The sequence below is a fragment of the Pelobates fuscus genome, chromosome 7 (assembly GCF_036172605.1).
Source record: "Pelobates fuscus isolate aPelFus1 chromosome 7, aPelFus1.pri, whole genome shotgun sequence".
In the NCBI taxonomy this organism is placed as follows: domain Eukaryota; kingdom Metazoa; phylum Chordata; class Amphibia; order Anura; family Pelobatidae; genus Pelobates; species Pelobates fuscus.
The window spans coordinates 101,897,721-101,911,003 of NC_086323.1; the positions used below are offsets into that span (position 1 = coordinate 101,897,721).

Consider the following 13,283-nt stretch of genomic DNA (forward strand, 5'->3'; position numbering starts at 1 on the left):
AACAATTGTTTCCTTGGTGACTATGGTCCCAGCTGCCTTGAGATCATTAACAAGATACTCACGTGTAGTTCTGGGCTGATTTCTCACCGTTCTCAGGATCATTGAAACTCCACTAGGTGAGATCTTGCATGGAGCACCAGACCGAGGGAGAATGACAGTTTCTTCCATTTGCAAATAATCACACCAACTGTTGTCATCTTCTCACCAAGCTGCTTGGCGATGGTCTTGTAGCCCTTTCCAACCTTGTGTAGGTCTACAATCTTGTCCCTGACATCCTTGGACAGCTCTTTGGTCTTGGACATGGTGGAGAGTTTGGAATCTGATTGATTGATTGCTTCTGTGGACAGGTGTCTTTTATACAGGTAACGAGGTGAGATTAGGAGCACTCCCCTCAAAAGAGTGCTCCTAATCTCAGCTCGTTACCTGTATAAAAGACAACTGGGAGCCAGAAATCTTGCTGATAGATAGGGGATCAAATACTTTTTTCACTCATTGACATGCAAATCAATTTATAACTTTTTCGACATGCGTTTTTCTGTTTTTTGTTTGTTTGTTTTTTATAATTATGTCTCTCACTGTTAAAATACACCTACCATTAAAATTATAGACTGATCATGTCTTTGTCAGTGGACAAACGTTCAAAATCAGCAGGGGATCAAATACTGTTTTGCTTCACTGTATGTCAACAGAGCTTTTCTATGGTAAGCATTTGATTGGACCAAATTCACCAAGTGTCATTGAGGGAGGATGGCTGCAATAAAGTTGGACATAAAGTTAGATTTAATTATGTTGTAAAGCTTTTATAATTAGCCTGATCCTTTAGATTTAATTTTCACACCTCTCAAACACATATTTGTTAATATACTGGAAAAGTAATCATAATATTAAAAACTCTGAGAAGTGAAGTTTACCTTTAACAAAGCATTTAATTTATTTTTATTAAATCTGTCTGTATGTTATATGTTGAATTATCATTTTGCATATCTATTTTCTGTCTCTCTTTGATTTCAGGTGGTATATTTCACAGCCACCTTTCCCTTTATCATGCTGTTTGTGCTATTGATCCGGGGGGTCACACTACCAGGAGCTGCAGAGGGGATAAAATTCTACTTGTACCCAAACATAACCCGTCTGGAGGACCCACAGGTGAGGAAGCTGCCTGGCATACATGGAGAGTGTGATGGAATAGTATAGCAAGCCTCCTTATAACTGACCTATGTTATAAGCAGAGTTAACTCCAGTTACTCGTTTAACGTGTTAGAAGAAGATATGTTCATATTAGCCTCACGCACTTCTACACATGACTTTTCAAAATGATGCCAACCACATTGTGCTGGATCCTGCCAATTACTCCATTCGTAGGTTTCATAACTACGCTCAATGTATCTGCCTAGGGTATGTGGTATTCACACCAAGAGTGAATGGTCCTAGTATATTGTTATCTGCCCATTTATGGTGTATTTTCTTTCCATATCACTGATTTTTTTACTGCAGCATAGCGCTAGCAGAGATAATGTGTCACATGTGAAAAAATAAAAATAGGCTAGCTGTCCTGTGCTAATTATCCATGTCCCTGTCCTAGAACAATTAAGTGGAGGACACTAGGATCCACAGAAGAAATGGCACACAAAGGAAAATAGAAGGCCATATAGTACTATGAGGATAGAAAGGGATGAGGGCAAGTGTAGTATATGAAAAAAAATGTATACAGAATAGAGTGAAGTGAGGTAGACATACAACTACCTGTCAACATTGTGAAAATATAGTTTATCTCAACAAAATGAGTAAGAAAGTATTTCACACAAGAAAGACCCTCTATTGGATAAGACTTTGCAAGTAAAATACAAATAAATAAAAAATAAATACAAATATATATACTTAAAGGTACCCATCTCTGAATGGGTCTCATTGGATGCAAACCTCCAAGCTATCAAGCTATGATCCACTCCCATGAGTGTCCTGTACAACCAGGAAATGGCTGAACTCTCAGTTCCTGATATCATCACAGGAATCCCTAATAGAAATTAATGAAAATAAATCAAGCACAATTCAGGCAAAACATGTCTTATTCACTCGAAAAAATAAATGAGATCTGACGGCACAAATGAATGGAAGCCAGCAGCAACTTTTTTCCAAGTGCACAGAGACCTGTCATCTAAGTGAATGAGATGCTGCACGTCACTGGGAGAGCCAATATCTAGGATTGCTAGGATAATACACTGTGCAGGAATTTATACTTACAGGGCTTTTCACTAGTGTGGATTCGCCAGAAAAGTACATTTACATTTTTATGCCAAAATAGCCAAATAGGAAAAGCCACCTTTGTTTTCAGTTTGGCTATTTTGTCATTGTTTTGATGTGATAAAGTGATCCTTTTAGTTTTTGCATATTTCCCACTTGCCAGATTAACATAGCTGACAGAGAGCATCATGGGAGATATAGTACATTACAGCTGGTGTGCCAGAGATTAACCAGAGATTAACCACTTATCTAGTGAATTTGATGTGTATGTGTGAGTGTGTATTTATTATATATATATATATATATATATATATATATATATATATATATAAAATCCCCATCCAATGCAAAGCATTACACACACACACACACACACACACACAAACAAACACACACAACAAGATGACTGAAACATCCAGTTGGATCCTGTTCAATGTGAATAATGCATGTTGTCTTAGAATAACAATGGAGTGTTCCTCAACTCCTCACCTCCTTGTAAAAAAAAAAATACTAGTACCTTATAGTTTTTTGCACCATATTCCACGCTTTTTGATTCCTAACATCTCCAGAGCCATCTCTGTTGTTTCTCTACTTTTTATGACCCTCCTGTAACTTGCTTCCTTTCAGTATTGCCCTCTAGTGGTCAGGTTAAGTAATGAAGTGTGACTTTCTCCTATCTCTTGTCTCCTACACTGAAAGGTCTGGATTGATGCCGGCACCCAGATTTTCTTCTCCTACGCCATCTGTCTGGGAGCCATGACATCCTTGGGCAGCTATAACAAGTACAAGTACAACTGCTATAGGCAAGTTAGCGGTCGAGGGGGTTGGGCGTGCTTGGGTTTGGTTTTTGTCCATTAACACTGCTCCGTGACATGTGTGTGACATAGGGACTGTATGCTGCTTGGATGCCTCAACAGTGGTACCAGTTTTGTGTCTGGCTTCGCAATTTTTTCCATCCTGGGCTTCATGGCACAAGAGCAAGGGGTGGACATTGCAGATGTGGCAGAGTCAGGTACTGTATGATAACGTCCCCCAGTGAGCCTTTCAGTGCTGGATTTAGGGCTTCATGGGTCTGGGGCAGATTTGATGGGCCTAATGAGAGAATTTAAATTTACACATCAATTGTCATGGTAGCTGTTATGGATTATATGTTTGTAGTAGAAATGTGGAGCTGCACTCTATCGCAAGTAGTATGTAGCTGGGTGCAACTGGGACAGTCCCAGTACCAGGGACCAAATACTGAATAGCAAATAGGAGAGAGGTCCAGGCACTCCAAGGTACAAAACAGGCAATTTTATTTAACCCACTCCATCACAACATTCAATTAAATTGGTTGTTTTGTTCCTTGGAGTGCCTGGACCTCTCTTCTATTTGCTTTTATGGATTATATGTTTTACATATTGTAAACCCCAAACTAATCCTTGTGAACCCTAAACTCTCCTTCGTGTGCATTTACTCTGTTACATATTTGTGAGGCTGTACACACAACAAGAAACCTGGCCACCATGTACAATATAATCTCAGTACTATGTAGTAACTAGGAAGCAGCTAATAAATAAAAAGACAATTCCAATACATAACAAGTAAAGTGTGGAAGAAAAGGAAGAAAAACTAAACACTTTCATTGTGTTCTAGGCCTATGTACAAGCATGGGCCTAGAGCTGCTGCTCCCATAGCCGCTCTGTTAATCTGGCACTGAAGCATGTCCCTGAAAGTATACATGGCCATTGACAGACCTCTCACGTGTGACCTAGGCTATGGTAAGGCAGAAAGATGGAAACCAAGCCTGTAGTCCATAGGTTCTCCTGAGATGTGGTTTGGTATAACTCAAAGGCTTGCTGATGAAAAGGGAATGAGCAGTAGGCAGAATTTTTCTCCAGCACAGTAGATACAAATTATTTAATGAGTTCATCTAAAAAATAATATGCTATGAAAATATTTTGTTGATGAACACTGACATTTAGAATGAAACTTCCTAAAGAAGCAGGAGCAGTGACATTGGTGGTTGAGCACCCACCTTCCTTGGGAGGATGATGCTTGCTGAACCTCCAGTAGACTATCGTAAAACCTCTTAACTTCAACAACAGAACATGAATTAGTAGGATTGAAAGATATTTGCTCTACAATTGCTTCTCGATATGAATTCACCTCTGCTTCTTGGTTGAATCAGTTGGTGGCTATTGACTATCCATTAAGTTGTCTAAGTGCCTGTGCCAAAGGGTAGACCTTCTAGTTATAATCTACTTAGGTGTCAATTTTACAGCATTAGTTGCACATGCATCACAGCATTAATAAAATAGAATGCTATATTGAAGAGTTTAGAAAATGTTTAAATACTTTTGGGGAAAGTGTAGATATGCTGGATCCTAAGGTTTTGTATGGTTCTGTCAGTTTAATGCTGCATTTGGGACATTTATTTTCTTGTAATTGCGTTTAATGGCGGATTTTTCCCCCAAGACCCTGTTGCACACCTTTAAGAATAGACTATCCAGATCCAGAGAACCTGCTTTTTAATTCATATTCCATCCGAAGAATGACTACAGGGACTTGTTTTAGGTTATAAGCATGAGTGGATATTATCAATTGACGTGGTATCTATTAGGCTGAGACATACCATATGACTGAGGAATCTTATTTGCTATAGAAAGAGGTCCATGTTCACAAAACTGTAATTTACTTATTACTGATTTAAATTCACTGTAAATCCTTCACTTCTAGAGGGTCTTCATGAAATTACATTTCGCAAATGTGACCATTTACTGTCAGATTTGTATTAATGTACCTTTGCATTTGTATCTTGATATTTATATATTTGTGGTTGGATGTTAGACAGCCCCTTTCCTAATGCACAGACATCAGGACACATACTTGTCACCTTCTCCTCATACAAAAACATCAGGACATATATTTCTTACTTCCTCATATACAGACATCAGGGCACATATCTCTTACATCCTCCTAATGCACAGATATCTTGGTACATACCTCTCACCTTCTTCTAATACACATATATCCGAACATATTCCTCACAAATTCGCCTACCACATACACATTAGAAAACAGCTCTTTCCTCACACTAATACACAGAAATCAGCATACGTACCTTTCACCTCCTTCTAATACAGAGACATCTGGACACGTACCTATTACCTTTTCCTAATACTACAAAATATACATTGACAATGGAAACATATTTTCTGTTAAAATTATATTGATAATAGGTTTATGATGGTTTGAGATTGTAACATCATAGAATCATCAAACTGTTTAAACATATTTTAATGCAATCTTCTGTGCGAGAAGAAAATTGTGCATTGCCCTTTGCTCTCTATAAGGGATTTCAGAATAATAAAAACCAGACCCATTCTGTTCTTTCTATAGGACACTACCTTATGTAGAGTTTCTGAATGGACTATTTATAGATATTTGGTTTTAACAGCCACAGTCCACAGAGCATAGATATGTGACTGTTCAGGTGAAAGATAGTCTGGGTTGGACCTTAAGCCATCACAGAGATGTTCCTAGTTGCTTTTTCAGGCAGGGCACTACCTAAACTGGACAGAGCTGTGCTAAATACAGTGTATCCCACCCCTGCTCCTTCTCTTCCTCTAGGTCCTGGCCTGGCTTTTATCGCATACCCAAAAGCTGTGTCCATGATGCCCCTACCCTCCTTCTGGGCAATTCTTTTCTTTATTATGCTGCTGTTGCTTGGACTGGATAGCCAGGTTAGTGGTGAAATCTTTTTTTTTTTTTTTGCTGGTGATACAAGTCATGACATATGGGATAGACGATAACAGCGTTTCATCAGTCATGAATTAAACAATAATCACAGATTCATACCCAATTTGTAATCAAACAATATAGCTATATCTTGTGTATAAATGGAGCTAAAGCTAATACCTGAGATCACGGTGTACATCCATATACAACTTATGCATAAATATATCGCTCGATCCTATGTATTAAGTTTAGTCGAGCCTTCTGCGCATAAGAACATATAAACATGGGGAATTATGAATAAATCAGCTATAAAGCAAGAGCTACATCACCATAGTGATGCAAGCTTTGTTGTAATCAGCTCGGACCTCGCTCCACCACAAGGTGGGTTAATAAGAAACAATAGAAAACTGCATAATTAGTCAAACAAAGTACATACAGTTACGTTCCTGAGTCCCTTCTCCCTCTAGGGACAAAAGGCACCACTTAAGCAACATTCCAAGAGTGGGTAAGAGAGGAGAAGGTAGTGCTGGATGCTAGGCCAAGTAAGCCTGTGGACTTTAGGGAAGTGTCTTCTTTCAGCAGGCTTGTGGCCCTGAATTATATTCCTTACCTAAGGGCTCTTTGGGCTGACCAGCGATATGTGAGACCACCTTCTCAGAGTGCTTCAGTGATGGGTTGCATGTACTTTCTCCACCGTAGTGTGGATCCGCCTAAATCATTATAAATGGTGACAGTATTTCAATGTGAATAGATACTCGTCCAGTTCAGCTCTTTTCATCTTAATTTTGCAATTCACTCTGAATTTGCACTTTTGTAAATAACCCTAAATAATAAAAAGAAGCTCCATTAATGAAAACAAACTTTTTGTTTTAGGAAATTTTCCAGTTTTCTGCTTTGGCCTAAAATTTGAAATTCACTTAGAATTTCTGTCAATTCATACTTTAGTGAGGTTTGTTCTGATTAATTATTTCTCAGTAAACAATGGAGTGTTCCAAATGTTATGTATTAATCAATGTTTTAAAGTAATTTTTTTTTCTTTAATCTGAAGTCTGGGAGGGTTTGTTTCAAATTATTAAAAAAAAAAAAAAGTATTTTTCTTTTTTTGTTTAACCCCTTAAGGACACATGACGTGTGACATGTCATGATTCCCCTTTATTCCAGAAGTTTGGTCATTAAGTGGTTAATGTAACTTTGCCCTTTCTAAATGTGCTTTGGGTGATTGATTTCTCTGTTTCATACATGCGTATTGCTTTTTTTTTGTAATTGCAATTTGTGGTAATGTCTCTCTTTATTTGTTAATTGTAATTTCTTGTTCTCTGCAGTTTGTTGAGGTTGAAGGGCAGATCACGTCATTAGTTGATCTGTATCCGTCCTTCCTACGGAAGGGTTATCGCAGAGAGATTTTTATTGCTATAGTGTGCTTCCTGAGCTACCTTCTGGGGCTAACAATGGTCACTGAAGTAAGTATCTTTCACAGGAGCTAGTAGAAGAGACCTATATCCTATTCCTTCACCCATAACTCTAGTCCAGATTTTAGACCATAAAACTTTAATGTTGTTTAATGTTTATGTTAATTTCTGGTGTCTGGTATTAAATTCCCTTAATGTTTTACTGTTCCATTACCCAGGATGCGAAGCCAGACATTTCTTTCATTCACCCATATCTGGATCGTAGTCCCCTCTCCTCTCATGATATCTGGATCTTAGTGTGCTCTTCCCTCATCCCATACCTTGATCTTGGTATCCTAATCCCATATCCCATACCTTGATCTTGGTCTCCTAATCCCACGTCCCATACCTTGAATTTGGTGCCCTAATCCCACGTCTTGGTGCCCTAAAACCACGTCTTGGTGCCCTAATCCCACATTGTGTCCTAATCCCATGTCCCATAGCTTGATCTTGGTGTCCTCATCCCACGTCCCATAACTTGATCTTGGTGTCCTCATCTCACATCCTATACCTTGATCTTGGTGTCCTCATCCCACGTCCCATACCTTGATATTGGTGTTCTCCCCCCTCATGCCAATGTCAATAATCTTGATATCATAATTATCTGAACTATTCTTTCCTTTGTTTGCACAGGGAGGCATGTACGTGTTTCAACTCTTTGACTACTATGCAGCTAGTGGGGTTTGCCTCCTGTGGGTCGCATTTTTTGAATGTATTGCTATAGGCTGGATCTATGGTAAGTAACTAACACACAGATTTCAATCGGACAGGCTATATAATAAACGAGGATTTTTCAGACTGATCAGAGAATTTAAACTTTTAGGCCAATATAGCTTAACTGAAAACCAAGATCTCCAAATCACCTATGGTTCCCAGCATAGTTACTTTGGCCTTAATTTCGGAAATACATAAATTGCTGACATTTATTTGTGAAGAACTGTGCTTGTGGAATCATAGAGGTGGCTCATCTTTTGATCCTTCAGGCACTTATATCCACAAAATCAAATTTTAGTTTTTATTTAATTCGAAGATATCTATCTGAGGACTTACTGAAAAGCTAACTTTATCCTAGATTAAATATTGTATTTTTGTGTTCTCGTATTCTGGAATTTCTTCTCTGTATTTTACTAAAGCTCTGGGTTTTTCTCCCCTTTTCACATGAGTGTGCAGATGTCATTTTAACTTCGGGAGTTATAGAATTTTGCAATGGTTTAATCCCAAAGTTGGTCCTCCAGTTACCAACACACTTTCCCCCATTTTCCTTCCTCTCTGCCTTCGCATTATTAAGGGGTTGTGCTGGTGATAGGTAGAAAGCGGCATCCTCCCAATAGACAAAAAATAGTACATACAAGAAATGTTTCTCCTGTTGATGGGCCATTTGTTTTCACTGCTCCTTCACACTAGACCATAATGGAAAGGATTATAGTATTATTGACTAAACACTGGAGTCCAAAATCCGGTGAAAATTACCCAATTTCAGCCTCAATGGCAATTCTCATATTTACTAAAGCCAAATATGGTCAGAATTTGGTTGACCCTAGTGAATCTACAAGAATAGCTCAGATGGATTTAGTGACCTAATTAAAATCAGTGCTTTCACATCCAAATCCTATACAAAGTATATGACTTGGAATATTCACAAAGCACCTGTATTAATAAAATACGGAACCAAGTGCTCCAAATGTAGTATTATAATTAGGGCCCTTACCCACCACCAATGAGGGGGATATTAGTTCCTCCCCTTTATATTAGCCGCCATCCACTGACCACTGGTGGGGGCAGAGGGGACATTAGGATGTGCCCTCTTTTCTTTTATTAAAAATCCCCATCTAAACTATCAGCCCCATTATTTATGTTAATGTTCCAAGCCAATGCCTACCAATGGAAGGTAATAGGGGATGGGACCTTTCTAGAGACTAGACAGCAATAGCTGTCCAGTCGCTAGTTTTAAACAATTAGCAGATATACCCCCACCTACCGCATGGCAGTTGGGGGCATAGGGAGGTATCAATCTTCCGCTATAGCTATATAGGGGGTCTAATTGACACCCATACTTGTTTTTATTTGTAACTATTTAATGTAGCAGTTGGGTAGTAAGTGTTGGCCAGCCACTACAAGATTAACCTTTTAACTGCAGAGAGTTTTTAACTATTTGCCACTTGGTTGCTAGCGCTAATAGTTAAAAGTTCCCAAATTTGAATCATTCAATCCGATTTGGGCCTGAATTGCAAAGTCTGGATATTGTTGAATGATTACCCCATTCGATATAGGCCAGTCGGACTTAAGTGACCATCCCGGTCAGTGTCGGGCCATTTCTGTATGATCAGAGCTCAGGTACATCCTCCATTTTTTACTGACTGCATATTTAAAGGAGGGCTCTGTGGCCTACATTTATCAAACAACCCCTTACCATTTCATTGGCAAAAGTCTACATTTGGAGCCATCACCATGGCAACCAATGACAAGTTTCTACTGATCACAGAATCATTAAGTTCCCTGTAGAATTATGTCCGTTAGCCATTACATGATATTGATGAAAACTCTGGCAGACACCATCTGTAACACCTCGCTCTGTGCTCTGTTTGTAGGAGCTGATAAATTTTATGAAAACATTGAGGATATGATTGGGTACAAACCGGGGCCGTGGATGAAGTGGAGCTGGTGTCTGATCACGCCATTGCTCTGTGTGGTACGTCTACTCAACCTGATGCATTGTGGGAATCACATCTCTGCCACTCAATCAGTTGCCAAAACAAAATTGCTGCTGCACAGTCTTAAATCCCAGTGTATACTTAAATAAATTAGGGTTTTAGTACCATTACACAGATGATGTTGGGAGGTAAGCTCACACTCACATTGGCAATACAATAGTTTTAAACCTCATTCATCAAAGTGTACACTGTAGTTTAGGTCAGGATGCAGGTCAGTTTGTTCAGTATATATACTGTAGCCCATGCAGGTCAATGCCCAGATATGATGGGAGTTGAGTGCAGATCTGATAGAATATGTCAAAGCCTTGTCTATGCCACATGTGGTGAGGCATGGTCAGTTCCAATATTGAGGATAAACAAGATTCACACACTTAATTACAAAATACCAGAACTAAAACAGTGTAAGCTTTTTAGCAATGTTTTCATAAACAGAGCAGATTTATAAATAACTAGAATAATTTCTCAATCATTTTCAAGAATTAAAAGGGACTGAAAGTTGAATTTTAAATCTTTAGGAGAAAATATGTAAATCGAAAAAGTAGCAGATCTTGTATAGTTTTAGAATTTGCCTAATTGCAAAGTCTCTAGTAATAGAGAAGGACTGGAAAGTGGGTACTTGGTTTATTCATTTGCTTAAATAAAGTAGTGTTTTGAACCAAATTGAGCTTTTATCTTAAGATTATTTTAAGACATATTTTTCATTTTGCTAACTGGGGTTAGGCTCACCAGTGTGTCTGTTTTCAGGGCTGCTTCATATTCTCACTGGCCAAATACACGCCCCTCACCTACAACAAGTATTACACATATCCGGACTGGGCAATTGGGCTAGGCTGGTTCCTGGCGCTGTCTTCAATGGTCTGCATACCGCTGGTCGTGGTGTTGCGTATTGTGAGTTCGGAGGGTTCTCTCATTGAGGTATGTAAAGAATAAATCGAATTTAAAAGTGGTGAAATTGAATACAATGTTTCTATAGTGAGTACGCTTTGGGATTTATACAAGGTTGCTATTAATTAAAAGTTGATTTACAAAATTTGGACTTAAATAGCCGTTTATGAGAATTTTTCCTAATTGGCTATTTGGTTTACAATACAATTTGCCGTTTAGTGAATATACTATGAATGCCTTACAATATAGCCATTACTGGATCCATTGCAAGTTGGCCATCTAAGGAGGTGTGAGGTAAGGGTGTATACTATGACATGACTGAGGGAGGCTGAATTAAATATCTGTGGTGTATTAGTAAAAAAATGGAAGAACACAACTTTTTTTTTGTCATGTTTTGGTTGCCCCTCAGATTACCAGCTTTGCCATTGTTTTGTTGCTTAATTTTTCAATTTTCTTCTTTTTTTTTAGAGAATTAAATCAGTCACTGCTCCCAGAGAGATAAATCGCTGGGCTGAGAATACTGAAGGTGCCACTCCGTTCTGCGCAAATGGCGGCCATCAGAAGCCAACCCATGTTATTGTGGAGACCATGATGTGACCATGCACAGTGCCTCCTCACTGAGGAGTCAGCCCTACATGTTTACTAACCCTCTCCTTAGATCCAAGTTTATGGAGACCTCGATTTGCACTAGAATTTAATTCTTCAGCTCTTGTAGAGACCATTGTATAAAATGTGTGCGCGACTGCGTATTTTATAATATTTTGCTATATATCGTAGAGAGAGTTTTTGATCTCTCTGTGCAGAGACAGATTCTCATATCACAGAATTTAAAATGCTAAATGGTATACATCACAAGTTTAATTCTCAACTTTCACATCTCCTGCCATAACCTCTTGCAGGCCCTGGTGTATATGGTATTTGAAGCTGGCACCTGGTCTTTCCTATAGGACTGCAATAACAATTTGTCAGTGTCCTGTACAATATTGATACAATCTTTATCAGCTCAAGATATTCATCAATGCAAAATGAAGTTAGTCACTAAACTTTGTTGATCCCTATTGGACATTGACCATTGGTCAAGTATAAACACGCACTGTTCTAAAAGTGGGTCAATCACCATGGAAACCAACTGAATGTCCTCCTGATTGCTCCTGTTTTAGAAACTTTGATCCCATGCATGCCAATGTCACAGGACTAGTCCAATCTATTTTTAAAATATATTTTAGACTTGCTAAAACATTCAGGACTCATTTAATACACATTATACTCATAATAAACACAAAATTATTTAGCATCACAAATCAACATTATCTAATTCCTTGCCTACATGTCAATCTATTACACACCTGGAGGATTATGTACAAGGTGTGTTCTGATAAATGGTCCTAAAGTACTAAAAGCTTGGTAGACACTATGGAAACCAGTGCAACCATCAGGTACATTGTGACTCCACCACCCCTTTTTAGAACAGACACTTTTTATACACAGACCCCATTATGTTTTGGGCACTGTGCTTTTTATAGAATATTTGTTAATCGTCAGCACCAGCTTCCGACTTACTTGCTTGTAATCACATGAACAATATAAAAACCATTTGTGAAATGGAGTTGCTGGGAGCAGCCATTTTGTTGTTTCTTTCAGACCGCTACAGAGGCAGCTTGATTTGATAAGAATCACTAGACATTTTATTAGAGATATAATAAGCATTATGTGGAATCTAGACCACATTCATAATTTCTTGCTTTATACGTCACAAAGTCTGTACTGGTACATTTCAAAAAAGGTTGTGTGCTGTACTAGTTATGTTGTCATTAGGTGCAGGTTACAGTAGCAGTAGAGATAATAGCATCATGTACTCTACTTATTGTACGCGCACAGTACAAACAGGCATTCATTCTACACACTGGTTGCGCTTGAGAATATGCATTCAAAGAAAAAAGTTCAGACTGTGCCTTAAAATGTTATACTGAACCAAAAATGGTTATAAATGCAAAATTCACACTTTTTTTTTTTTTTTTTAAGTATCACATTCATATCCTAGCTCTATATTCTGCATCACTTACCTTCCCAAATGCTCATCACCTTGTTTAGAGCATCAATTTCAACCTATTGGTGAAAGGGAATATGCCCTAACGGCTTTTCAAAAAGTGCTGGCAAGACACGGAGGTGTCCTCAGGAAATGGCAGTGTAGGTGTAGTGCGCAGAGCAGGACAATGAAAAGGAAAAGAAAAAAAATCCTTCACAGGAACCCAAAAACCTAATGTATTACTTGTAATTC

General features: G+C 38.4%; 1 protein-coding gene across 1 annotated transcript in view; it reads left to right on the forward strand.

The window, feature by feature from the left end:
- Positions 1–12,778, forward strand: part of SLC6A6 (solute carrier family 6 member 6) — a 64,335-nt gene extending 51,557 nt beyond the window's left edge. Inside the window, exons 6-14 of the mRNA XM_063426288.1 lie at positions 1,012–1,146; positions 2,941–3,044; positions 3,129–3,253; positions 5,854–5,966; positions 7,284–7,421; positions 8,043–8,145; positions 9,998–10,098; positions 10,865–11,035; positions 11,474–12,778. Of these exons, the coding sequence (XP_063282358.1) occupies positions 1,012–1,146; positions 2,941–3,044; positions 3,129–3,253; positions 5,854–5,966; positions 7,284–7,421; positions 8,043–8,145; positions 9,998–10,098; positions 10,865–11,035; positions 11,474–11,602 (1,119 nt within the window). The 3' untranslated portion in view covers positions 11,603–12,778. The remainder of the gene's footprint in view (positions 1–1,011; positions 1,147–2,940; positions 3,045–3,128; positions 3,254–5,853; positions 5,967–7,283; positions 7,422–8,042; positions 8,146–9,997; positions 10,099–10,864; positions 11,036–11,473) is intronic.
- The last annotated feature ends 505 nt before the right edge of the window (positions 12,779–13,283 follow it).